This window comes from Mus pahari, chromosome 19 (genome assembly GCF_900095145.1).
Source record: "Mus pahari chromosome 19, PAHARI_EIJ_v1.1, whole genome shotgun sequence".
NCBI classification, from domain to species: Eukaryota; Metazoa; Chordata; class Mammalia; order Rodentia; family Muridae; genus Mus; species Mus pahari.
Genome location: NC_034608.1, coordinates 39,795,556 through 39,821,013, shown reverse-complemented (window position 1 = coordinate 39,821,013; position 25,458 = coordinate 39,795,556). Strand labels below are relative to the sequence as shown.

Sequence of the window (25,458 nt, the reverse complement as noted above, 5' to 3'; positions counted from 1 at the left end):
ATCAGTGGATCTTTGGCTTTCTAGAATACAGATGGGTGTTCTCTTTCATGCATGTGTGTCTTATTTTTCTTTTTCTATACCATATTTGTCTTCAAATACAATTCTGGTAAAATTTTCTGAGAAAGGGATTGAGGGCATTGCTAGAGAAGGAAATGGCTTTGATGTCTACTAGAAACACACTTCTCTGGCCTTGGTCATTCAAGCAGCCCACAGAAGTATAACAGGACAAGAGGTTCTGGAGGTGGAGGTTAATTGCCTGAATTATTTATTCTCTGGGAGATTTTTAACTAACTCATGACGATTAAAGTGTACCAGAAAATATTTGAAGCAGGAAATGTTTCTGAGAAGCCTGAAGCTTTAGCAGTTAAGCGAATTGAAGACCCCAAGGAACAGGAACACTGGGCCTGGGTCACTAAGGACAGGGATGTCCATAGAAAATACAAGGAACAAGAGAGAGGAAGAAATTGCTGGGTCTACTTGCTAGAAGGGTCAGTTCACTAATCTTACAGCCCTTTCATGGGGTCCAAACTCTTTGACCCATCCCTTATCTTTTTTAGGTATAACTTGCTTTAACAGACACTGAACTGTGACTTTGTGTGTACATTGTGCTTTCTGGTGACCTAGTTACATGAGGATTAGTGAGCAATGGTGAGAGCCCCCACAAGGGGAGATCTCTAATAATAAATAGAAAGTTTGATTCAGAAATACTATTGGGGAAACCTGGAAGATACATGTTTGTTAAAACAAAAAAGTAAGATAAAGGATGAGCAGAAGAATTTGGACCCCATGAGAGGGCTGTTAGATTAGTGAACTGACTCTTCTAGAAAGATTGGAACACACTATTTGACTCCCTGGCGTTGCCTGCCTAAGGAAATTAGGGCACACATTTTAAGAGATAGAATTCAGGCTTGGGAAGGAGCCCTGGGGGAAGTTGCAAGAGGAATTAATCTTGCATATGGGAAGGAGTTTGAAAGTCATTGCGGAAATAGATATTTGGATAAGCTCAATAAACCTGATGAAGATATTTTGCACATTTAGATGAGCTAAACATAGTGACACTACCGTGACGTGTTTAGCACCCTTCTGCTCTCATGCTAATGCTGTAATCGCAAGTTCATGTCCAGATGACCTGGGATTTGCAGGGTTTCCTGAGAGCTAAAAGTTAATGTCTAACTCGCTTTAGCAGACACTGAACTGCGACTTTGTGTGTGCATTGTGCTTTCTGGTGACCTAGTTACATGAGGTTTTTTTTTTTTTTTTTTTTTTTTTTTTTTTTTTTTTTTTTTTTTTTTTTTTTTTTTTTTTGAAATAATGGACTTGAGGAAAATAATGAAAAGGCTTTTGATTATTTATTATTGTATAACAAGGGAGTATGTAGCCGGGCAGTGGTGGTACATGCCTGTAATCCCAGCACTTGGGAGGCAGAGGCAGGCAGATTTCTGAGTTTGAGGCCAGCCTGGTCTACAGAGCGAGTTCCAGGACAGCCAGGAATGCACAGAGAAACCCTGTCTCCGAAAAACCAACCAACCAACCAACCAAAACCAAAAAAACCAAAACCAAAAAAAACCCAAACAAACAAGGGAGTATGTAACCAATTAAATACTGAGGCAAACTCAGAGAGAGAGAGAGAGAGAGAGAGAGAGAGAGAGAGAGAGAGAGACTGCAATCTGTCTCTAAGCATAGCTTCCGAACAGCAATGAGTCACCTGCCAGTGTGCACCTGCATCCTTGCCTGAGATTCTGATTTTGCCCCATTCCGATCCTTCCATTCTTGAGACCCCAAAACAACTGAGGCTGGTCCCTGGCATGCTTCCTATTTGGTATCCTGCTATTGCAAAATCAATATCAGTAATTTTTTTAAAGCAATCTACTTTTTGCTTTAAAAATATTTGTATGTATTTAAGGAGATAATGTATACGTTGAATCATAAATCAGAGTATTGGACTCCCAGTTAATTTCAGAACAAAACCAGTCTACACCCGAGATACTTGAAAAAGCTCTTTAAAGAGAGGGAAAATCAAGTCTCCCAGAGAAAGGACCCCATAACTATTGAAAAGTTTTACTGTTGATCTTTCCCTAATTATGTAACTGCAACATATGCAATTATGTAAAACTGCAATTATGTTAATGCCCTGTGCTCTGAGCTGCTATCATTAGCTGGCTGTTATCAAACCAATCAGACCATTAAGCTAGCTATTCATAGAGTAGACCATCCTTAGGAGAAGGTTTGTCGGGCTTGAGCAGGTCCTAAAGGTATGGATAATTTACAGTGCATGAGTCCTCAATGCCCTAAGTCCTTTCCCCTGGCATTTGAGATTCCTCCTCAGAGAGCAATGAACCTAGATTGTGTTTTATATTTTCAGTTGAAGTAAGGGGTTAGATGCATGCAGTTCAAATCACTGTATGTGTGTTACTCAAAATATCTGGATTCAGTTGTCCTTGGAAGAAATTCTTTTATAATAGGTATTTTTACTTAGTGTTACAATTAGTAGATGTGAAGGTAAAGTTGCTGCAGCAGATTGAGGAGATGGGGGTGTTGTGTGCCTCATCAAGTGCTTTAGAGAATTTATTTTAAGAAAGGCTATGTGATTGGTTTTCACGCTCTTGTGAGTTTCTATGGTAAGGATGGACTGACATTTGATATGACTGTGTCCTTACAGGGATTTATTGTGTGTACCTAAGCAATGGCATTATGACAGTGAAAAATGCTGATTTGAAAACCAAGGCATTAGCTCTAGCATATGAGAATCAGGCAGGGTAGCTTTAATGTATACAAATGAGAGAATATATATATATATATATATATATATATATATATATATATATATTCACATATACAAGGCTGAGCATCTTAGCTTTTTAAGTCCTGGAAGAAGAGGTGGCAGTCATGGTTCCTCAGAGGACCCTTATCTCTGAGCTTACTACTGAGACCACATCAGTAGGGCTATTCTCTGGCAGGCCCAGAGAGGCCCTGGAGTCTTGTTCCACTAGCCATATTAGCTATCCCAGGAGCCACTTGGGCTCTCATCACTCTCTTGTGGGTGTGCTTATAAGAACCCAGGAATTATGACATTGTGAAAGCACTTACATCATTACTGATGAACATGCTCACATTTGAACCTCACATTTGTCACCCTCTTATGAGTTGACTCGAAAGACTTATTTAGCTGGAGGAAATTATGCTTCCAATAACATTTTATAAGAATATTGTTTCTAGACTATTCAGTTGGTGTCTGGGTTCTGTCATTTATTCTCAGTTGGTTTGTAGCAAATGGTTAACCCCTCATAACACATGCCAGTCTGCTGCTCAAGTCTGTCTCACTGAGTGGAGCACACTTGCCTCCATGATTGAAACAAAATCACCTCCAGAAACTTTGTAAGCCATTTCTTTATTTCCACTTGCAAGGAGAGAACAGTTAGCCAGAGAACCTTAACCAACGACCATAATGATGCTAGGGTCATTCATTCTGTAAGCCCATCAGAGAGTCTTCAGAGGAATCTGTGTATACAGATGGTGGAGCCTCTAAGGAAAATAGACAAGCATACAGCTCAATCACCAAGAATGACTGGAAAGGGGCTGTATAGAATTTTCTTGTGTTGATATACCTTCAGTGATAAAAGAAAACTTCAGTTATTCCCTCAAATGAGTTTAGTATTCCAACTCACAATCTCTCAGGGGTACTTCATCACAAGCATACTGTGAACTGTCCTGTCTGCCTCCCTTCCATTAAACAGATTCTTCTCACTTGAGCTCCACATAGCTATCCCCAGTTGCTATTTCTGCAGAATCCTGTGATGCTTTCCTGCCAGGCAGGCACTATGGCTACCCTGTATAAATGTCACAGGCATCTCCAGTTGGAATTTGTTTTGCCTTCTGCCCTATTTGACACAGTTAGAAAGGAACTAACATTACTCCTGAGTCCAGTGAGGAACACTGTCTTTGCATGGCTTCATGGTAACTGACCTCCACACCACCATTTTCCCAGTCTTAATTGTGTTGTAATCTTACGGTTGCTGTGATTTGGTCCTGGACTCTGCCTGGTTCTTGTGTACTGAGGTTTAACTGATAAGGAGTTGGTGTCCAGGGGTGGGGCTTCAAAATTTATTGCACTATATGTAGCTGACAAAAACTTAGTGGAGGAGAACAAACCCACATTGGTGTGTCTTTGGTAGCTACATCCCAGCCTCAGCCCCCTCCTAATTTTGTCTTGTCTGCCTCGTATCTATCATGACAGGGATGGCCTCATCCAATGCATGCTCCCACTGCCAGGGTGTAATGACTCTGTTGAGATGGAGCCAGATCATCCTGGACCCGAATCTCTGATACTCTGATCAAAGTTAAATCTTTTTTTTTCAGTTTTATATCAGGCATTTCTTCAGAAAGCAAACACGGGCTGACAAATAATGCTCACTGTTTTCCTCTCTAAATTCTTAAGTGAATCCTAGCCCTTAATCCTAGCACTTCCTCAGAGTGTGACAGCATTTGCAGATAAGAAGGCCTTAGAAGATGTTACTAAACTTGAATAGAGTTATTAGCATATTCCTAATCTAGAGAGGTTGGGGGTGGGTCCTTATGTAAATAATTAAAATGCAACGTTGACAAACATACAAGAAAGGTGACTAGAAGAAGAAACCAACTGCCTGCTGTATGCCAAGAAAAGAAGCTATAAGTAAGAGCAGCAGCATAGAAGCCACCAGGTCCCAGGGGTCAGCTAAGGAAGTGGTTCTCAACCTGTGGGCCTTGACCCCATTCATCGGAAAACACAGCTGGTTTACATTACGATTCACAACAGTAGCAAAATGAAGCAGTCACAAAATTAATTCTATGGGTGGGATTACTACAACACGAATAGCTGTATTAAAGGGTCTCAGCAATAGAAAGATTGAGAACCACTACTCTAAAAAGTTAGTGTCATCCAAGCAGATAAGAAAACACATTTGTTTGTTTGTTTTAACTGTTTTCAAAATTACTTCTGTAAGCACAGAGTAGAGGAATAAGTTGTCTATTTTATTTTAATTCAATATAAAACTTACAGATAAATATTCTGTATTTTAATTAATGATCTGTTCCCTTCCTGCTAATCTATGATTTATATGGGCTAATACACCACAAAATGTTAGATTCTATTGCTACCTGTACAAATCTGAAGAATAAAATAAAGTAAGACTTTCTAAAACAAACAAAAAAAATCTAAATGTGAGAAATAAGTCTCTGCTGTAGAAATTCTGTTTGAAAAGCAAAACAACAGTATCAGAAAGTAGACAACGTTCATGGTCAGTCACGGCAGGCTAAGCCCACAGTGCAGAGAAGGCAGAGGGACCATATTGACACAGGGATGGAGAGTCACATCGACACAGAATGTGGTGCTATGAAAGGCTAAAAGGAATTATGGAACAAGAAGAGTCAAATTATAAAATCAGGTGAGATGGGAGTTAGTTTAATTGGGGTGGCAATGCCCTACTAAACACCACAGGCTAATACATAAAAAGCCCAATGTCATTGCCAGTGCCAGGAATGGCTTACTTTTGGAGTAATTGGCCAGTGAGGTCCCAAAAATTTCCCCAAATTACAGAGTGTTGCTGTTACTCTTGTTTACACACCAGAATTGGAAGATTAGTCCCTGTTGTTGAAAACATCACATACTTGAATCAGGTAACATGGAGACATGAAGTTAGTCTTGACATAGCCAGCTTTCTTAGTGGTGGAAAGTGCTCTGCATGCAATTGGAATAAAAAGTAATTATCGTATCCCCATCTGTGAACTCTGGGAGGCACATTAATGAATGGCCTGGCAAGACATACCCACAGGTGCAATCGTGGCATGAACATCATGTGAATAACAACTGCCTTCTGATTGGCTTGAAGGCCCACTTTACAAGGTGAAACACATAACTGGAGTCATTATAGAGTCAAGAACCTATGTTTAGACAGGTCATAGGCCCTAGGGGGAACCCACTACTATTATTCTGCCAATTAAACCTATTATTAAGTCAACTCCTAATGACTTACTGTTATAGCCATAGATTAATGTGTCTCTTGGCTTTCGTCAGAGAAGCTTCTATTCTCAGTAGAAGGTGATTATCATAGAAACCCACAACTGGTCAAGGAAGAGAGTAAGAGACTGAGAGTTTTCAGTCATAAGTATGACACTTATTTCATACCTCTTCTTGAGGCTCAGGTATTGTTAAAGAAGAGTTGGAAATATTGGATGATTGTAAGAAAGTGTTTTCTACGAACAGCAAGGCAGCTAGCTATACATACGAACAAAGAGAGGTTATATAAGTATACATAAGACTTGGACAAGCTCAAACCAGGTCAAATCTTATGATGGAGAGTGGAGTTTGTCATAGATCCCATTCCTATCTAAGGATATTTTGGCATTTGATAGCTATGGGGCTATGGAATGTCCGTTTTCTTTAAGAGTATAGCCTTTGGTAAGTAGCCTTTGATAGTCTTTGACCATGCTCCAGTAGAAGGCCTCACATCCAACATTATCTGGGAAACAGAACTTGCACTACATAGATTTTGTTCAAAGGATGGCATAAAGATGGGTGATAGGAAACAGAGTTGGATCTGAGAATATGTGGTGGATATGATAAAAACATGAAACTCTCAAACTAATAAACATGATTGAATGAATAAACAAATGAGAGACTCAGAGAAACTGGATCAGAAATCATGAAAGAAGAAGTCTAGACACAGTATCTCACTTTGTAGTCCACAGCAGTGTGGGAATCACTGTGTAGAGCAGATTGGTCTCAAACTTGCAGAAACTCTCCTAACGTGGCAATATATGTGCTGTAATTAGAGACATAAGGCAGCATGCTTGTCCTTTGCAGCACTAATTCTTAAATAGTTGATGTCTTCTTTAAAATTTCTGATTTTTTCCCAGAGTATTTTCTTACTGCATAAGGCAGTATCTCAGCAGTTCCTATTCATTGTAATCTTTTTTTTTTTTTTTTTTTTTTTTTTTTTTTTTTTTTTTTGGTGTTTTGAGACAGGGTTTCTCTGTATAGTCCTGGCTGTCCTGGAACTCATTCTGTAGATCAGGCTGGCCTCGAACTCAGAAATTCGCCTGCCTCTGCCTCCCAAGTGCTGGGATTAAAGGTGTGCACCACCACCGCCCGGCTAATCATTTATTTTTAAGTCAAATTGTGGTTTCCTCAGTTTCTTGTTATTCTTGCTTGTATATTCACATTTAAAAACAAAGCTCTACATTATGTTTTTTATCTAGGTGTCTTTTCAAACTGTTCTACTGAATGATGTTTCTTTGATAAGATTTTGCTTGACAGGTAATACCAATGGGGCATTTTTAGGTGAACAAGCCACATTGATAAGGAAATTTAAGATACAGTTTACCGATCTGGAAAGCCTGTTTCCTTTCCCCTCATCCCTCATCCCTGATCATGTGCCCCCTTTCCCCTTTTGTTTTCTACATACTTCATATATTCCAGATGTTAACCCTCTACCAAACCTATAGCTGACAGAATAATTTCCCAATGTGTGGAATTCCCCATCACTTGACTGTACAGAAGCTTTTCAGTTTTATGAGATCCCCTTTGTAAATTGTTGGCCTTAATTCCTGATGTTTTGGAGTCCAATTCAGAAAGTTCTTGCCTACCCCTGTGTCTTACAGGGTACTGCCTATTTTTTTTCTTCTTCTATCAGTCTCAGAGTTGCAGTTTTCACATTAATGTCTTTGATATAGTTAAGTTTGATTTTTGTACAGAGTGATAGATTTGAGACTAATTTTATTTTGCATGTACACACCCAGATTTTCCAGTACCATTTGTTGAAGATGCTATGTTTTTTTTTTTTTTTTCCAGTGTGTAATTTGGTCCTCTTTGTCAAACATCAGAGGGCTGTAGTTATGTGTATTATATTTGGGGCTTCTATTTTGTCCCCTTGATCTAAATGTCTGTTTTGTTTCGGCACAATTCTGTTTTTATTAGAGAAGAACATAACCAAGAGGTTTACTGGAGGGTCATGGCTGAGAGGCTTGGGATCACTGAGATATGAACATGGATTTGCCAGTCTAACATACTTATACTTCTCTACCCACTCTACAAGGATCCAGAGGACAATCTCTTATCATGGCTGTGAGAAATGCATTTGTGAAGTGGCCTCAGTGAACAAAGCAAAAGCAGTGTACTGTGACCACTAAATTTGGAAAGTCATGTGTGATGAAGGTGACTGGTTCTAGGGAGTGAGATACCAAGTAGTAACTTGGAGAGAGGGGCTGGCTGCTGAAATAGAAAACAGAATCAGTGGAAAACTCAGGATGGCCTCACCAGGGACCATCTGTGAGACTGGGGTCTTGGAAGTGATATAAGGAAAAAGAAGTCACAAGTCTTGCTCTGTGTTTGAAAAGAAACCTCATATTGGTTAAAGTAAAACTTAAATCACCTCTGTCAACTCTACCAAAAATGCAAATTAGACCAAGAGATTAAAAGAAAATTCTCAGCCACAAAACCTGTTGTTACCATCACAATGACCAGTTGGATTGGAAGCCATCACAACTTTATTCGGAAGGGACTTCTGCAAGGACATCTGCCAGCAATTCTGTGTTCAAGACTGGGTCGTGACCACTCTCATCAATCATTGTCACTGTATGGTCTGGCTATGTGTGTCAACTTGACACAAGCTGGAGTTATCACAGAGAAAAGAGCCTCCCTTGAGGAAATGCCTCCATGAGATCCAGCTGTAAGGCGTTTTCTCAATTAGTGATCAAAGGTGGGAGGGCCCCTTGTGGGTGGTGCCATCCCTGGGCTGGGAGTCCCGGGTTCTATAAGAAAGGAAGCTGAGCAAGCCAGGGGAAGCAAGCCAGTAAGTAACATCCCTCAATGGCTTCTGCATCAGCTTCTGCTTCTCAGTCTGCTTGAGTTCCAGTCCTGACTTCCTTTGGTGATGAACAGCAATGTGGAAATGTAAGCTGAAAAAACCCTTTCCTCCCCAACTTCCTTCTTGGTCATGATGTGCAGGAATAGAAACCCTGACTAAGACAGTCATCAAGATGTATTATTCCAAAATGTTTGGTGTAATCATCATTTTTATTTGTGATAACTTCCCTCTGTTCCACCTTCTTCAATATTCCCAAGATTTACTACATCTTGTCTATTCCTATTATAATGCTTCCCCTTGTAATGATTTGCTACGGTATTTATTTCTTGTCCATGTAAGTATTCTTGAAGACATGTTCTTTGACATTTTAGATTTCATTTGTCAGTGGTATAAGCAGATAATTTCTAAGTCAAATGGAAGAAAGTCTTATTCAAGCTTTAAGAAACAGAAATATATAGTTTTGTATCAATTAATGGACCAAAGTCAACCTATATATTTCTGTTTATAAGTTTCTATTTATATTATGTTTATATTATATCTATTAATTGACAAAATATATACACATATGTGTATATATGTGTATATTTGTATCTATCTTTTTCTATGTATATATACAAAATATAAATCTCTATCTATCTATCTATCTATCTATCTATCTATCTATCTATCTATGATTCTTTGAATGAATGATAGGACAGATCTTCCTGAAGAGAAACCCTACATTCTGTTGAAAATTTATACTGCTGATCTTTCTTTACTGATAGTAGTTCAACACATTACAATATGTTATCCATCAGGAACAGAGTGTTATATGACCCAACAGACCACTTACTTGAACTTACATAGCTTACATAGAACACCCCATCATGAGTGGAGATTGTCTATCTGAAATCAAACCTGAGCACACCCTGAAGACCTCAGTTAGGTATAGAAAGAAGGGACCACACCCACATTCAGTGGGATTTATTCTCTGAGTAGAATTATCTTGGTTTCTTGTTGAGGTTTCCAGGTTAATGAAGAGATTAAAAGAATGAGTTTAAACCACCATGTCTGAATGACTGAGAATATTTGAGTCCACTCAATGTCCTTCCCATTGTCAGCATCTCCCTTACTCAGATTTTCTCTGCAGAAAAGATCATCTCATTGATAAATATTAGTGTGGCCTGGGAAATAAATTCTCTTTACAATAGGACTTTCTTTTTGACCTTGGGAATAAAGCTCCAAGTGCCTTTTATTTATCTTTTATCTACTAAGAGTTGAAGATGAAGTTTTGGAGGCAGGTTATGAAAACTACTACATCATGTGTGCCATCAGGAGATGGAAGAGCACTTTCAGGAAAAAACTGGATGTCATGATTGCCTTTATCCATTCATGCATGTCTACAGACACAACAGCAAAAAAGACCTGAAACACAGATGTCCCAGTCCCAACACAGATTTGTTATACACAATTATACTTGAAAGTTGTGGCTGAATCTTTCTTAACAGTACTTACCAGGAAATCCAGACATTATCCATGGAGGATGAGCTTTGGTAGGACAACTTACAGTTATAAAGGAGTTTCTATTGCTAAGGTTGCAGACAGGGTGTCATAGAACTGACGACTAATACCATGGAAGAGTCATCCTCTTTTAGATCCCAGGAAGCCTGTGTACTGTGTTTTCTGTTCAGTTCTGTGTGACCTTCCTGTGCTGGATACATCTTGTGTGGTGATAAAATTACATAGAAGTGATATCACTCAAATTGTGACCATCATTACTCAGGGCCAGGCAGATGTTCTGGATTTTCCCACTTCTTGTTCTAAGCCCAATACTTTAAAAAAATTGCTCTTCTAAACAGAGAAATAAAATTTATTTTGACATGATGTAAATAAACTTCAAAAACATTTCATTTATTAAAACACTAATTTTACAATCCCTCGCTCGTTCTTTATGTCCATTCTTCAAGCTACTGTCAGCTCTTACAACAGTTGGGCTTATCTGGTTTACAGGTTCCCTGTAGTTTGGTATTAGACGGGCAGCTGGAGCGGAGACAGAATCCTCCATGTTGAAGGCATCGGTATTGATCTGTTCTTCGTCCAAGACTTGTGAGAATGCCAACACCTACGTGGGGAGAACAAGTAGGTTTAGACTTTTAGCTGTAACTACAAAAATTTGAGACCATTTGATAAATGCAAGACAGACAAGCTGGTAGCCCATAAGGAAATTCTCTCTTAAAGGCCATTGCTATGGAGTTGATCTTGAGACTCAGAAGGCTACACTTTAATATTCCAGTATGAAGAGAGGCTCCTGAACCCCTATTGTGAACCAAAAAGCTATTGATACTAGCTAGATAGCTCCTAGGGGAAAAAAAGATTCCACTTTCTTTAAAAGTATAGCCCCTGATAGTTAACCTTGCTCCAGTCGATGGTGCTTAACCTATAAATATTTGGTGGCATAAATTGACTTCAGTGAATTATTTGAAAGAGGGGGGTGTTAAGAAATAGAGATGGGAATGTGAAGGTAGATCTAGGAGGAATTGGGAGAATTGTAGGAAGGTGAAAATAACAAAATATATTGCATTAAATCAAAGAATTAATAAAATATTACATTAAAATATGTATTCTGTATACATAATTGTCTAACTTAAACTTGCAGGGCAATGTGGTCATCAAGTCTCAGACCTAGCTGAGGAAGCTCTTAGTGGTTTGTATCTTTTGGGAGTGGAAGAGTTAGTTACTTTAAGGGTTTGTTTCCACTAATACACCAACCATCCTCTAGTGGATGGCCTCATACTCAGATATAGGCAACACTATCATGATTCAGACTTGAAAAAAACTTGGATGAAGATGGAATGGAGTGTGAATCTGGGAGGAATTATAGAGGGGTAAACATAATCAAATACAGTGCATAGAACTGTCAAAGAGTTAACTGATGCATTAAATATGTATAGATACCATTATGACATATATTATTCTGACATATTATATCACATCCTGTGACATATAGTATATCGTATTATAATATTCTCTACACACACACACACACACACACACACACACACACACACACACACACACACGGTGGATTGAGGATTTTCTACACTCTTAGGGACTTCATATACAGTAACAGAGCCAATGGCCTAAGGGGATGAGCAACATAATGGCTAACAGCCAGCTTCTACACTTACTGGATTTGTAGGCCTATGTGTAGAGGACACTCACAGAGATTCAGCCTAGTAGCAGTCCTAGTGAGAAATGTGTTAGATCAGAGCCTGGCCTGGGGACCACTCTTTCTGCCATAATGTTTTAGACATCAGAGATGAATGGCTCAATACATCTGACTCTCCTAGCAACTAAACTGCAAAATTACAAGAGTAGAAAAGGGGAGAAGTACAGACTACAATGTAGACAGAGGGGAGAGGTAATATGGCAACTCCACATTTTCTTAACTCTTCAATAAAGTGAATCCAAAATATTGAAATGGTTGAAATTCCAGAGAAGGCAATCAACATCTAGGTTTTACATAAGGAAGAATTCAAAGATGAGTGAAATGAAAAGATCATTGTGAAATTTAGTTGAGAGATTCAGCAAGTTGGAAGGAAACTTCAGCAGATTTTAAATGTAAACCATGGAAATAAAGCAAACATCGAGAATCCAATGAAGATCATCACCCCAGACTAGATCAGTCACAAGATAGACTATAAGGAAAATTATCTTTGACAAAGCTTAATTTTCAGGTAATAATAGAAAGAGATATCAGCTAAAGTAAATGGAAATCTATAAATTGTAGATGAAAGTTATCAAATCTAGAGAGAGACTGTCCACTCTAGAAGAACAGGCAATTAAAAAATAGACATGACCCATGAAAAGATGATCCATGGCAAATAAAAATCAAGGTGATTTTAGTATGAAACAAAGAAAGACCACTGAAAACTGCAGACACAAGTGACAGGTTACCTATGAAAGCCCATTCTCCAGAATTACAACAACAGTTATCAGTACAAACGTTAAAGACCAAGAGAGAGCACATAGTGTTGTACATTTTCATCCATTAGAGCAAATATAAGTTAGACATCAGCTAAAACAGTTCATGACTGCTGTGGTAGCATTGCAGAAGATAATTGAAAGCATCCTATATCCTATGAATAAAATTGGTGATAGTCATGAAACCTTGGGAAAGCATAAATTTCATGAGACTAATAAATGAAAATTATGAGAATTAGGGAATATAAAACATTTCTTATCCCAAGGAGGGTGGGAGGGAAAGGAAGGGAAGGAAAGACAGAGAGAGAGAGAGAGAGAGAGAGAGAGAGAGAGAGAGAGAGAGAGAGAGAGAGAGAGAACAAGTACTTTAAAAACCAGAAAAAATTATTAGGATTAGGACAACCTTTCAACAATAGTCCTAGACATAAATGGCCTTAATTTAATAGTTCAAGGACATGATGGCTGACTGATTGGACTAAAGACAAAACCCAACTGTTTATTGCCAGTAAAATCCAGCTGCACTGGAAAAGACACAACCTGAAAATAAAGGGATGGAAATAATTTTCTGATCAAATATAATCTAAAAAGAATCAAGAGTTGTTATATTCATATCCAACCAAGTAGACTTTAAACAAAAATTAGCCCCAAGTGAAGAACATCACTCTATAGTAATAAAGAGAACAGTCAATCTAGAAGATGTAATGAAGGAGGATGGGAGGGATGGAAGAATGAAAGGATCTTTTATTTTCTGAGAGACAGCTTATTCTGTATATGACAGAGAGCTGCACCTGTGAAGCCTTACTGATATAGTCGCCTGAACAAGAGCTGTACAATAACAACATCACTTGACGTTACACCATGGAGAGGGGTCTTCTCATGAGGCCCCATTCATAAATGAAGTTAATGGTTACTGAGAGAGGGAGAGAGAGTCTGTTTCAGGGATGAGTCCATGATAGGTTCTCCACCCCTACACACACACACACACACACACATATAAACAAGGCTAAATGAACAGAGCAAGTTGTCTTTATATATGTGTATGTATTTTTGTATGAACACTAACAAGCAAAGAAGAGGCAATAAGTTTGAGAGGGAGGGGGGAATGTAAAAAGATTTTAAGAGTTGGAAGAGGAGAGATTAGGGTACAGTACTCATATATGAAAATCACAAAAAAAATAAAAAGAAGATGTGATGATTGCAATATATATTCACCAATTTGGTAGATCCAATTTCATTAAAACAAAACACTATTGGGTATGAAGAGATAGATATATCAGAATTCAGTGCTAATGAGTGGTATCAGTGCACTATTGTCAGTAGGTAATATTTTGGACAAAAATGAACAAAGAAACTTTAGAGTAATTGTAACATAGATCAAATGACTATAAGGACAGCCATATACTCTTCCATCTCAAGGCTCTAGAATATACAAAACAAGTCTTACTAAATAAATATTGAAATATTTTGTATCTTATCAAAGTACAATATAATAAAGCTAGGAATTAGCAACAAGAGAAATGATACTAACACATAAATACATTGAAAAAATATATGAAGTTTGCTTTTGAAAAAAATCAGTAGGTCACTGAAGAAAAGGGGAGATGGGTTTACATTTTTATAGCAGTCAGATGATGACAGCACATGCCTTTAATCCCATAACTTGGCAGGCAGAGGCAGGTGGATCTCTGTGAGGTCAAGGCCAGCATACTTAGGCCAGAAAGGTCTACATAGTTAGTTCTAGGACATCCAAAGCTACACAGAGAAACTCTGTCTTAGGAAACAAACAAACAAACAAACAAACAAAGCAAAAGACCTCAAACAACAAAACAACCAACTAAACAAACAAAACAAATTTCATAGAAACAAATGCAATAGAAACAAACAAGGAGCAATTACTACAACCCTGTGGGTAGACCAACCATCATTCTAAGGAGATTTATAACTATCAGTGCTTACAATAAAAAAATAAGGTGTCAAGTAAGATAATGATACACCTCGAGGTATTAAAAAAAGCAGTATCAATCCAAACCCCAAATGAGTAACAAGAAAATAAAAGTGTCAGTCAGAGCTGAAAAGAATGAAATGGAAAACCTGGAAACAGTGCAAAGGATCTATGAAACAAAGGTTTGCTTCCTGGAAAAGGTAAGCGAGATAGACAAAGGCATGGCCACATTAGCTACCAAGTGAAGAAAAGGTGAAAACTGAAGCCAATAGTATTGGAGCTGAATAAGGAAGTATTACATCCAATACTACAGAATACCTGAAAAATTGTATTGCCATGAGTTATATGATGTAGAATAAATGGACACGTTCTTGGAGGCATTTGACCTACAGATAGTGAACTGAGACGATGTAGATCCAGAGTGAGCAGTGAGATTGAAGCAGTAGTCACCCCCATCCATCTACCACTCCCACTCTCACAACCTGACCCCCCACACCAGTCACCAGACCCCCCCAATCTGACCCTCTGCCCCCACCCTCCACCCCTCACCACCACCAATGAAGAAAAATTCACTGCTAGTGAGATTTTCTACAGCATTCTACCAGGTGCTTAATGAACCTCACACAATCTCATAAAATAAGGACAAGGACATTTCCAAATCAATTATCTAAAGTACTTGTTAGACCACTGCAAAAAATTAGATGAGGGCCCACAACAACGAAAGAAGGGCATATGCCAATTTCCTTGATGAACAGATTAAAAATTCCGAATAAAATTCTTGCAAAGAATTCAGCAACACATTAAAAAGTCAATACATGATGATCAAGTTTATTTCATCCCACATGTGCAAGAGTGATTCTGCATGTATGAATTAAGCACAATATAACCCATAAACATAATAAAGGGAAAAGATTTTCATGGCCATGACAATAGATACAGAAAATAACTCAGAGTAAACTTAATATCTACTATGCTAAAACTCCGAAGAAACCAGCGACAGAATGATCATGCCTCAACACAGCAAGATTTATATGTTACAAACTCATAGCCAGCATTATAGTGGGTGGCAAAAAATTGAAAGTATTTCCTTTTAATACCAGGAAGGAGTTGACTGTATGTATTCTCACCACTTCTATTTAATATAGTATTTCTTGTAATTATCTGTCGCTGTGCTAAAGCATCATGACCAAAAGCATCCTAGAGGAGAAACGGAGTTTATTTTGGTCTATGCTTTCAGGGTTGGGGATAGAGCCCATTGCAGTGGGGAAGTCATGGTAAGAGTTGGGAAAAATATAGTAGCAGGAGCAGGGAGCCAGCTGATCACATTTCATCCCACAGGAAGCAGGAAGACAAAACAGGAAGTGGAGTGAGGCTATGCACCTTCAGAAGCCTGTGACTTCTTTAGCCAGTAAGGCTACCCCTCCTGAAGCTCCTATAACCTATCCCAACAGTGTTACTTACTGGTGACACCATGTTCAGGTGCATGAGCCTATGGGGGATATTTCTTGTTCAAACCACAACCTTCTCCCTGTGGCTCTCTAAGGCTCATGGCCATCTCATGATGAGGATACATTTAATCCAACTGCAAAATTCCTCGTAGTCTTTAACAGTTGTAACACTGGTCCAATACCCAAAGTTTCTTCTGAGACCCAAAACAATGCCTTAACAGAACTTACAGAACAAATCACATACTTTCAACGTTAAACAGAATATATGTTACCATTCCAAAATAAAGGAGTATGGGGACAGCAGGGGAAGATTAGACCAAAGCAAAACTGAAACCCATCGTGGAAAACCCAAATTCTTTCGGTCCATGTATGGCATCTGAAGCCTCAGCTTCAATAGGTTTAGATGGCACTGACTCTGTAGCTTTGCTGCCTGCAACATACATTTTTATCTTAGGCTGAGTCCTGATTCCATTTCCTGTATGCAATTCTCCTTGGCAGATACATCATGGTCCTGGCATCTCAAACATCTTGGGCAACCCAAGCCCAAGATTTTTATTTTATTTTTATTATCATATCCTTATGCAATGGCCCCCCCTAGGCATTCCTTGACTATACTCTGACTTTGACATAAATTACCTGGCCTCCACAGTTCTCTGAAACTGCAAATGAAAAACCCATGATTCCCTTAATCTTGCATAGTTTTTTTTCCTTCAAAAAAAAAAAATAAAGTACCACATGGGTAACACTGTCAAGTTCTGCACCCAGCCTGAGATAGCCCCTGGCCACTTGGACCTCAGTTGCAGAAGTTTCTGTATACAGCACTCTCATAACTTGGAGGCCCACCCAAGTGAGGTCTTGCCTTCACAACACACTTCCTGTTGTTCTTGTCCAGATCATACAGCTTCTCTTCAACAAATATAAACTCTTTTTCAGCACACAATTGAAGTCTTAAGTTTCTTTGTAATGTTTGCTTTTCAAACTGTATATTTTTAAAATTTTGTCCTACCATATCTGTTGTCCTAATAGCCATGCCACAGACTCAACCCTATGGTGTGCTAAAGTTTACTCCCAAACAAAAATAAATGAATTACTTTTTAATTTAGCTCCACACAAACTCTCAGGTCACAGTCAGAATGCAACTAGAATCGTTGGCAAAATTTCATCAATGATCCTAGTCAGGTACAATTTGAGTGATTTTCTCCTCTGAAACCTCATTGGCCAGACCTCCATTGTTTGAATTTCCTTTAGAATTACTGTCTTCCAGGATCCCACTAGAATAGCTCATTTACTTCTGTTTACAGAATTCAATGGGTTTTTTAGTGTGAAGCTTCAAATTCTCCCATAATCCTCAGAAGAATAATATCTTGCTTTTCACAGCACAGCTCCACTTTCCTGGAACCAACTTCTCTACTAATTACTTATCTGTGGTTGTAATAGTATTCCATGACAAAGAGCAATTTAAGGGGGAAGGTTTTCTTTTGGCTAATGTTTCAGAGGGACAGAGTCCATCACAGTGGGGAAGGTATGGTGTCTTAGTTACTTTTCTAGTATTGTGACAAAATTCCATGATGAAGACAACTTAGAAATCATAAGACATAGAGAGAAGAGCACCCTGGGGATATAGGAAGGTTTTTGAAGTCTCACATCCTACTCCCATGACATAACTCCTCTCCTAATTCTTCCCAAACAGTTCCACCAACTAGAGACCAAGTATTCAAATGTATGGAATCCATTCTTATTCAACTCTCCATACATAGCAACAGTAACTAAAACCAAGCAGGAAGAGTACAGAGCTGACTTGTCACATTCTATCTACATAAAGGAAATAAACAAGAACAGGAAGTGAAGCAAAGCTTCTAACCAACCCCCAGCTAACTACCTCCTCCAGCAAGGTTCCACCTCCTAAAGGTTCCATAACCAAACAGCATGATGGACTAGTGAGAAAGTATTCAAATATATGAGCCAATAGGAAACATTTCTTGTTCAAACCACAGCAGTGCTTGTATTCTTAACTAGAGAAATAAGGCAAAAGAAAGAAACAGAAGGGATACAGGTAGGAAATATAGAAATTATATTTTTGCAGATGATGTGATCATATATCTAAAAAAAACAATCTAAAAAGACTACACCAAAGGCTTCTTAGATATAAGAAAACATTTTCAGCAAAGTTTGAGTTATATAATCAATATAGAAGAGCAAGTACATTTCTTACACACCAATAAACAACTTGCTAGACAAGAAATAAGGAAAGCAAGCCCATTCACATTGGCCAAATATTTCACATTCCTGCATAATTTATGCAAAATTATTTTACACATGCATAAAAAATGAGGTTAGAGAACTCTTCAATGAAACCTCTAAAGAAAATAAATGAACACACCAATAGACATTCTGTACTTATGAATCATTACGGCAATTTCACTGCATATGGTCCACAGAGTAGAGGCATTTCCTATCATAATTGTATGGCATTCTTCACAAAAATATAATAAGACACAATCCTTAAGTATAGAGTAACACAGAGAAGTCCAAAACAACAGAAGCATTTCTGAACAAAAAGAGCAATATTGGGGGATCATAAAAATGGGCCTGGAAAAATGGCTCAGTGTTTATGAACACTGGCTGCTCTTCCAGGCGACCCGGGTTCGATTTCTAGTACCCACATGGTGGTTTAAAACCTGTGTTTAACTCCAGTTCCAGGAGATTTGATGCCCTACTCTGACTTCTATGTGTACCAAGTGTGCAAGTAGTGCACACACATACATGCACACAATCTCCCCCCCCCCACATTTAAAAAATTATACTGCAGAGTGATAGTAACAAAAAATATATAATAGAAGGCATAGAGATAAACCTACACTGTTTTGATAATCTGGCTCTTGTCAAAGTTGCTATGCTGGTTAATTTTTATTAACAAATTAGTTAGGCTAGGAAGTGATTGCCAGAATAGAAAAACCATAGCGCTGTGTCTGTGATTGATTCCCAGAGAGGATTAACAAAAGGGAAAAAGCTCGGAGTAAGGGCAGCCACATCCCATACATGTTACAAGTCTCACATTTGTATAGTCTTATGTCAAATAGTTATGAGTAGTGCATATCCAGACCTAGCTACACAATTATAATTTATTTTAGGAATTATAGACTAGAAAATAACTGAACTTTACAGAAATATATATTTTTGAAGTGCTGGCCTCAAACCAAGTGTGTATGAAGCCAGACTGTCATGTTCCACCGGAGGAGCCATCCTGCCAAGCGTATAAGCATAGAATGTTCTCTCTCATATATGGGATGAGGGAGCCATGGAGTAGGTGTGGGGCTACTGAGGCTGTAGAAGAGGAAAGGTGAGGGAGGACTAGGAAGAACAATGGGGCTTCGGGTATAATCACAAGACATTGCATGTATGTATGTAAATGACACAACAAAACCAGTTACGTTGTATTGTCTGTATAATGTCAGCATTCTAGCCACACTCTGTTCTCCTGTGTGAGCTATCATAGACCATGACACCTCTTAAACTGAGAACAGAGGAACCTAGATTGTGAGATCTCCCCCATTCTCACACCGCAGGCTGCTCATTTCTCCCTCATGACTGGCCACTACATTTATAGCTGTTCTTTGCTATCCAAGGAAAACATTGACCCCCCCCCCCAACTTGAAGACAGGAAAACTGAGTTTATTGTCATAAACTTACAATATTTTAATTTTGTGTAAATATGACATATAATCTTGATTTTTTTCCCAGACATTCTGAATCTCTTCTCAGTAATGGTTTTTAACTTAATTTATTCTTTGAATTTTTTTTTTTTTTGAGACAAGGTTTCTCTGTATCTCCCTGACTGTCCTGGAACTCACTCTGTAGACCAGGCTGGCCTCAAACTCAGAAATCTACCTACCTCTGCCTTCTAAGTGCTAGGATTAAAGGCATGCGCCACCATGCCCAGCAGAAAATTTCATATTTTTAAATAATACATTCTAATGACATTCATCTCTCCACTCCCACCTTACCTAAACTGGCATGAGACTTAGATCAGTTTAGCATGACTTGGCATAGGGCAGATGCCTAAGGATTTAGAGAAGAATGACCAAAAATACTAATGAAGAAAATATATTAAAAAACTGAGTGTAGTATTTGAGCTTTATATATCTGTGAAAATAAATTCTCTTAAGTAGTCTTTTGGCAACTGAGCTACAGGGGGAGTTTGAATCCGAGAATGAACATGCACCAATCAGGCTGCACATGTTGGGACTTTGTGTTCTCAGGTCTCCATTTTAAATCCACCCTGAGACTTGTGGGTGGGACTCTGGGGTTGTCTAATGCAAGTATAGGAAAATGTGAAGGGTTAAAATAAACATTGCAAGGGGAGATTGAAGAATTTCTGATGAAAAGATAAAGTGTTTAGAGTAAAAGAACTTCAGGTGAAATAGAATGGGTTGCCAAAAGTCAATGATTTAAGAAAAAAAATTGAGGCCCCAATTCACCCATCTCTCCCACTGGATCTACAGGTAGACTTGCTATTGAAACAAACACCTGCAGAGAGGTCAAGTTCACGGGATAGAGTATAGATGTGATGAACCATCTACAGCTTTTTGGTAGTGACTTCAGACCCACACTATGGGCTTCATGGAGAACAGAGACTAAATGTCAATCATAAAAAGTAGCTCATCAGAGTCCTTGGTATCTTGCTATTGAGAGAAAGTCTAACTCTTGGCCAGGACAAGGAAATGTGCTGCCAGCATGCTGGGGAGGAGCCAGAAGGAATCTGGTTCCACCAACTAGGGGTGTTAAAAACAAAAGTCAATGTCAACTTGGAATGCGGTTTTTGTATAGTCCTGTATGGAGGCTTAAGAGGAGGAGGGGTGTGTCTATCAATCTGTTTAAGCCATGAGGGAAGAAAATCAACTACACTTGTCACTCCCAGGAAAAAAACAACCAAAGGGCAAACCAGCTTGGGATGAAAGAAGTCAGGCTCTCTTCTGAATTCAAGTAGCTCCCAAAACCCAAGCTCAGCAGGGCACTAAGGCCGGCTTCAGTCCTCTGCAACACCTCTGCAACACCTCTGCATCACCAAGCTTGAATGCTCTGCTCATCTGGACTCTTCTTGAGAGAGAATGTATGAGTGATGATCCCTTTGGAGAGCTTGGGGAGCTGAGTCAAAGAATGCAGGGACCCAAGTGGGTGTGTGTCTTTGTCACCAACCTGTCTGAGTCATGAAAAGATCCACAGAGTAACCCTGGCATAGTCCCCACGTGGAAGAGCTCCCTAGGACACAGATGTCACAGAACTGTCCCTTCAGCTGGAAAGTGAAACCCATGGCAAGGTTTTGATGCTGCTTGGCAGTATTCTGCTAATGAGGGCCCCTCTCCAAACAGATGATGGAGGCCTCATGGCTGGTTTTTGAGCTTACAAGATTTGTGGTTTCTAGATGGGATCTGGAGACCATAGAAGGTGAAATTCTATTACTGAAAGCTTTTACAGGAAGTGGAAGAGGCAGGAAGAATTAGGACAATCAGGTCAGGGAGGGGATTCCTGGATGAGACGCTGAGGAGGAAAGGGTGGTGACTGGGGTCACATACTGCTAGTGCCTGGAGTCATTTGCCTGCTTTAAGGCAGGGCATAGGCTCAGCCTAACACAGTTGTGTCTAGAGCTTGCAGGAGAGGAAGGTAGGGGTTTGTGAATGCTTTTAGCAGTGGGCTGGATTAATTCTCTGTCCTTTAGGGTTTAAGGACAGAAGACAGGTGCAAGAGGAGGAGTAATGGTTTTGTTAGTGGGAGTTCCTAGTATCTGTCTCACTTGATCTGGCCCTAACCATCCCTAGGTTTGCTTCCAGGATTTCAAGCCCCCACCCAGTGCTTCTTTACAGAACCCCACTAAGGTCTGGAACTAGACTTCCAACCTTCTGTTGTTTATCCATAAAATGTAGACATTGGTTCTATGTTCCTCTTAGGAATATTGTGAAAACTCAATGTAAATTTCCTATTGATTTCTTTCTCTCTATCTTTTAACCATGCCATCTATCTGCTTGCCTGATGCATACCATGTCCTCTGCATCCAGGACAGAGTTCTGCGTCCAACAGTCAGAACCAAAGTGGTAGGGAGTGAAGGAGTCTGCAGAGGCTGTGGAAGGGACCTCTGTTTGGAGTAAGATTCCCTGATCAGCCCAGTTCACTATGGTAAAGTAAGAAGGTAGCCACATCTTCTACGGTTGCAGCAGAAGACAGGGACCTAAATTTATGTGGCATCTTACCACTGTTAACTGTTGAGAAAGGGGAGATTTTAAACATCATGCCCACCAAAATGAGTTCTGCTTCTCTTTCTGTCTCAGCTTCTTCAAAGGAGCCTTTCTTGGTGTCTCAGAGGAGGTCTCCTTTTTACAAGGTTTCTTGGTAGCTGATTCCCAACAGCTTTTCCAGGTAGTTAGAATTGCACACCTGTATAATCAGTGTGTGTATGTGTGTGTGTGTGTGTGTGCGTGCGTGTGTGGTGTGTGTGTGTGTGCTCTCCTCTAGAGGTGAAGGTTTATAGAGAGTCTGAGATCTCTCTCCCTGCCTCCTCTTCCTTTCCCTGGCACGTATCTATCTATTCATGTTTGTTGCTCACTAAATATTTGTTCAGTGCCAGCCTCAAGTACCCTTGGTTTCCAAAGACCTAGGTTGAGATCTTGTTATGTTGACCTCATTTCTGTTTTCACAGACTATTTGTACAGGGAGATAGTGGGGATCCTGTTTCCTTAAATCTGGTCAGCTAGATGGTCTTGTCTTGTCTTATAGAATCCCATGGACCAATTAGGTGAGTCAAGATCTAAGGACTCTATCAGACACGGGGGGTGGGGTACAGCACTGGCACCAGTGAGAGCTCAAATAGGACATGAAATCAGGCCAGCCCCACATAGCCTCCCAGAAACAGAACCCAGAACCCTCCACACCAAACTCTGAGTTCAGAAGGCAGGACAGGCCCAGAGACAGTGTGGATAGAACAAAGCAAATGCCAGCAATTGCATGAGATGATGGGTACAGTATAACTATAGGCACAACTGTTTCACGGTGTGTCCATTGCCCCAAACGGCATTTGGTATGTTACAAACCTACATGATTTTATTTATTTGTTTATTTTACCTACAATCTATGACTATATCCAAACAAAGCAAATCAAGAACTGTTAAGCTTCACACACCAAACTTAAGCCAAGCATATGCAGGGTCCGTCAGCAGCCTGGCGCTGGAGACTCCAGGGAGCCCGAGTGTTTAATACAAAGCACACATAAGGGATTTCATTCTTCCTTCTCACTTAGAGCATAGGGGCCATAGCAGGTAACAATCCCAGAGAAAAATACTTTTCCTGAATAGTGCCCTTCGCTGTGGTCAAAATAGAACTCAGCAGTCCAGTAGGTGCTTCTTGATGGTCAAAATGGAACTTGGTGCTCCTTGACGGTTTTCCTTGGCCCTTGGGACTCAGGATGATCTAAGCACCATAACCTTGGCTTTGGGGATGAGATAGACGCTGCTCTTGGCTATTTCCCAATAAGCAGCCGGAGAATTCTTGTACTGGCAGATTATACAGACAGGATATTTGGATCCTAAAAGACTACAGTAGAGTGGCTCTACCAAGGATGTTATAGCAATCCTTGGAGGTGGTTCTGGAGTCCAGAGCCATTCTCGTAATGGAGTCTCGGGAAGTATGGCTGAACGTGCCCACCTTTACGAGGTAGGCCAATTTCCATGGTTTGAATGAGTTGCCTATCATCAAATTTAGAGGACTAGACACAAATAAGAAGTCTTCATTCTGAAAAATATGCTTTTAAATTTTCTTGAATTTGGGCCACGAGAGGGAAATTTCTCCTCTCACGCAGTGAAAGGATTCCTATCCCCATCCCCACTCCCAAACACGCACCAAGACAGGTGTATCAAATAGCATGCACTGTGCTGTCAGTGTGCACTGGCATTTTCTAGACCCTAAAAGAAGGGTAACTTATTAAATGCACCTTTTTACCTCTCTAATGGGCCATTACATCACTATGCAAAACACTGTGTTGAAAATGTGCCTGCACCCAGATTTCACATGGGAAAATTGGGGCCTAACTTATTTTCAAACGCATCCTCCATAGGTTAACATGATAGCCCGGAGAAGAGTGAACCAGGAGTTTTCAAACAATTTCACTACTAAAATTTCTTCTCTAGAACCCTCCTGCTATGACTATGTAAACGAAAATTCAGAAATATATGACTTTCGTAATGTGACCTTAAGAGATAGCTGTGGGGAACACATATCCTTAGTCACTACTTCAGGGTCCTACTGTCTCCCATGCCAGAGACAAGCTGCTTAAGGCTCAGAGAATCTGGGTACCCTCTGGACAGACGTGAAGCCCTTCCATTTGACAGGGAAGATCATGCCTGAAGAATGTGACTACCAGGGAATGTGAAAGGTCACCTGTCATCTCTTGACTGCATGCCTGGTGTTTCCAGGCATTTACAACTGGCTGAGCTGGCTTGGTGAAGGGACAGGGGCGCTTGGCCCGCAGCACGGAGGCTCCACCCAGAGACCTAGCTGAGGCTAGTGTCTGTCTCTGGATCAAAAACCTAGTCTCTTTTTGGTGTGAAGAATCTTGCCACAGCCAAAGCAGACTCCCACATAAGTTATTTGCTATATTCTAGGGACAAACATCATAGCTTGGAGATACCCACTACTCTCTGAATCCATACCAGGCCCATTTTGCTGCTGCCCAGGGCTGTTGACCACAGACCCCTCAGGATACTCTGTTACTAGACTTGGAAGGCCAGGAGGCAGCTATTATCTGTCCCCCACCCCCCCATCCCTCCCCTTAGCCTCTGTGTCCCCAGTCCCAAACAAAGCCATCAACAAGTTCCCAAGGCTTACCTGGCTCCATTTGGGAGAAAAGACAAAATATCATCACCAGGAGAAAGCAATGAGTTTTCATGGTGGTGGCAGCCAAGGTCCAGAGTGCAGAGAGGACGTGAAACTCCCAGGTAGTCGGGCTGACAGATGAGGCTTGAATGAGCTTGTTTTTTTTTTTTTTTTTTTTTTATAGGAACACTGGTTGCATAACCTCATAAATGAGCTGGAGGGAGGCGTTGCAAACCACAGCGAAGTTCTAATGACACCTTCATGCTATTTGCCCTCAGTAGAGTCCAAGTCCTGTGGGCACATTACCTCTCTCCAGCATCAGCTGGCTTTTATTTTCAGCCTGGAAAAATGGAAACAAGGTATCTGGTGTCAGGCCTGTTCTGACTCTCAGGTTGGGATTCTAAGA

The 25,458-nt window shown here is 39.9% G+C and overlaps 1 protein-coding gene across 1 annotated transcript; it reads right to left on the bottom strand.

Moving 5' to 3' along the window:
* Positions 1 to 10,183: 10,183 nt before the first annotated feature.
* Positions 10,184 to 25,224, bottom strand: LOC110337166 (beta-defensin 1). Its single transcript, XM_021219927.2, has 2 exons — positions 25,065 to 25,224; positions 10,184 to 10,941 (listed from the first exon to the last, which is right to left on the bottom strand). The coding sequence occupies exons 1-2, from the start codon at positions 25,123 to 25,125 to the stop codon at positions 10,793 to 10,795; spliced, it is 210 nt and encodes a 69-aa protein (XP_021075586.1). The 5' UTR covers positions 25,126 to 25,224; the 3' UTR covers positions 10,184 to 10,792.
* Between the last annotated feature and the right edge of the window lie 234 nt (positions 25,225 to 25,458).

Coding starts and splice junctions, on each gene's coding strand:
- LOC110337166 (XM_021219927.2), bottom strand. CDS start 25,125: ATGAAAACTCATTGCTTTCTCCTGGTGATGATATTTTGTCTTTTCTCC. Junction 10,942..25,064: donor TTTCTCCCAAATGGAGCCAG/GTAAGCCTTGGG, acceptor CTCCCCACGTAG/GTGTTGGCATTCTCACAAGT.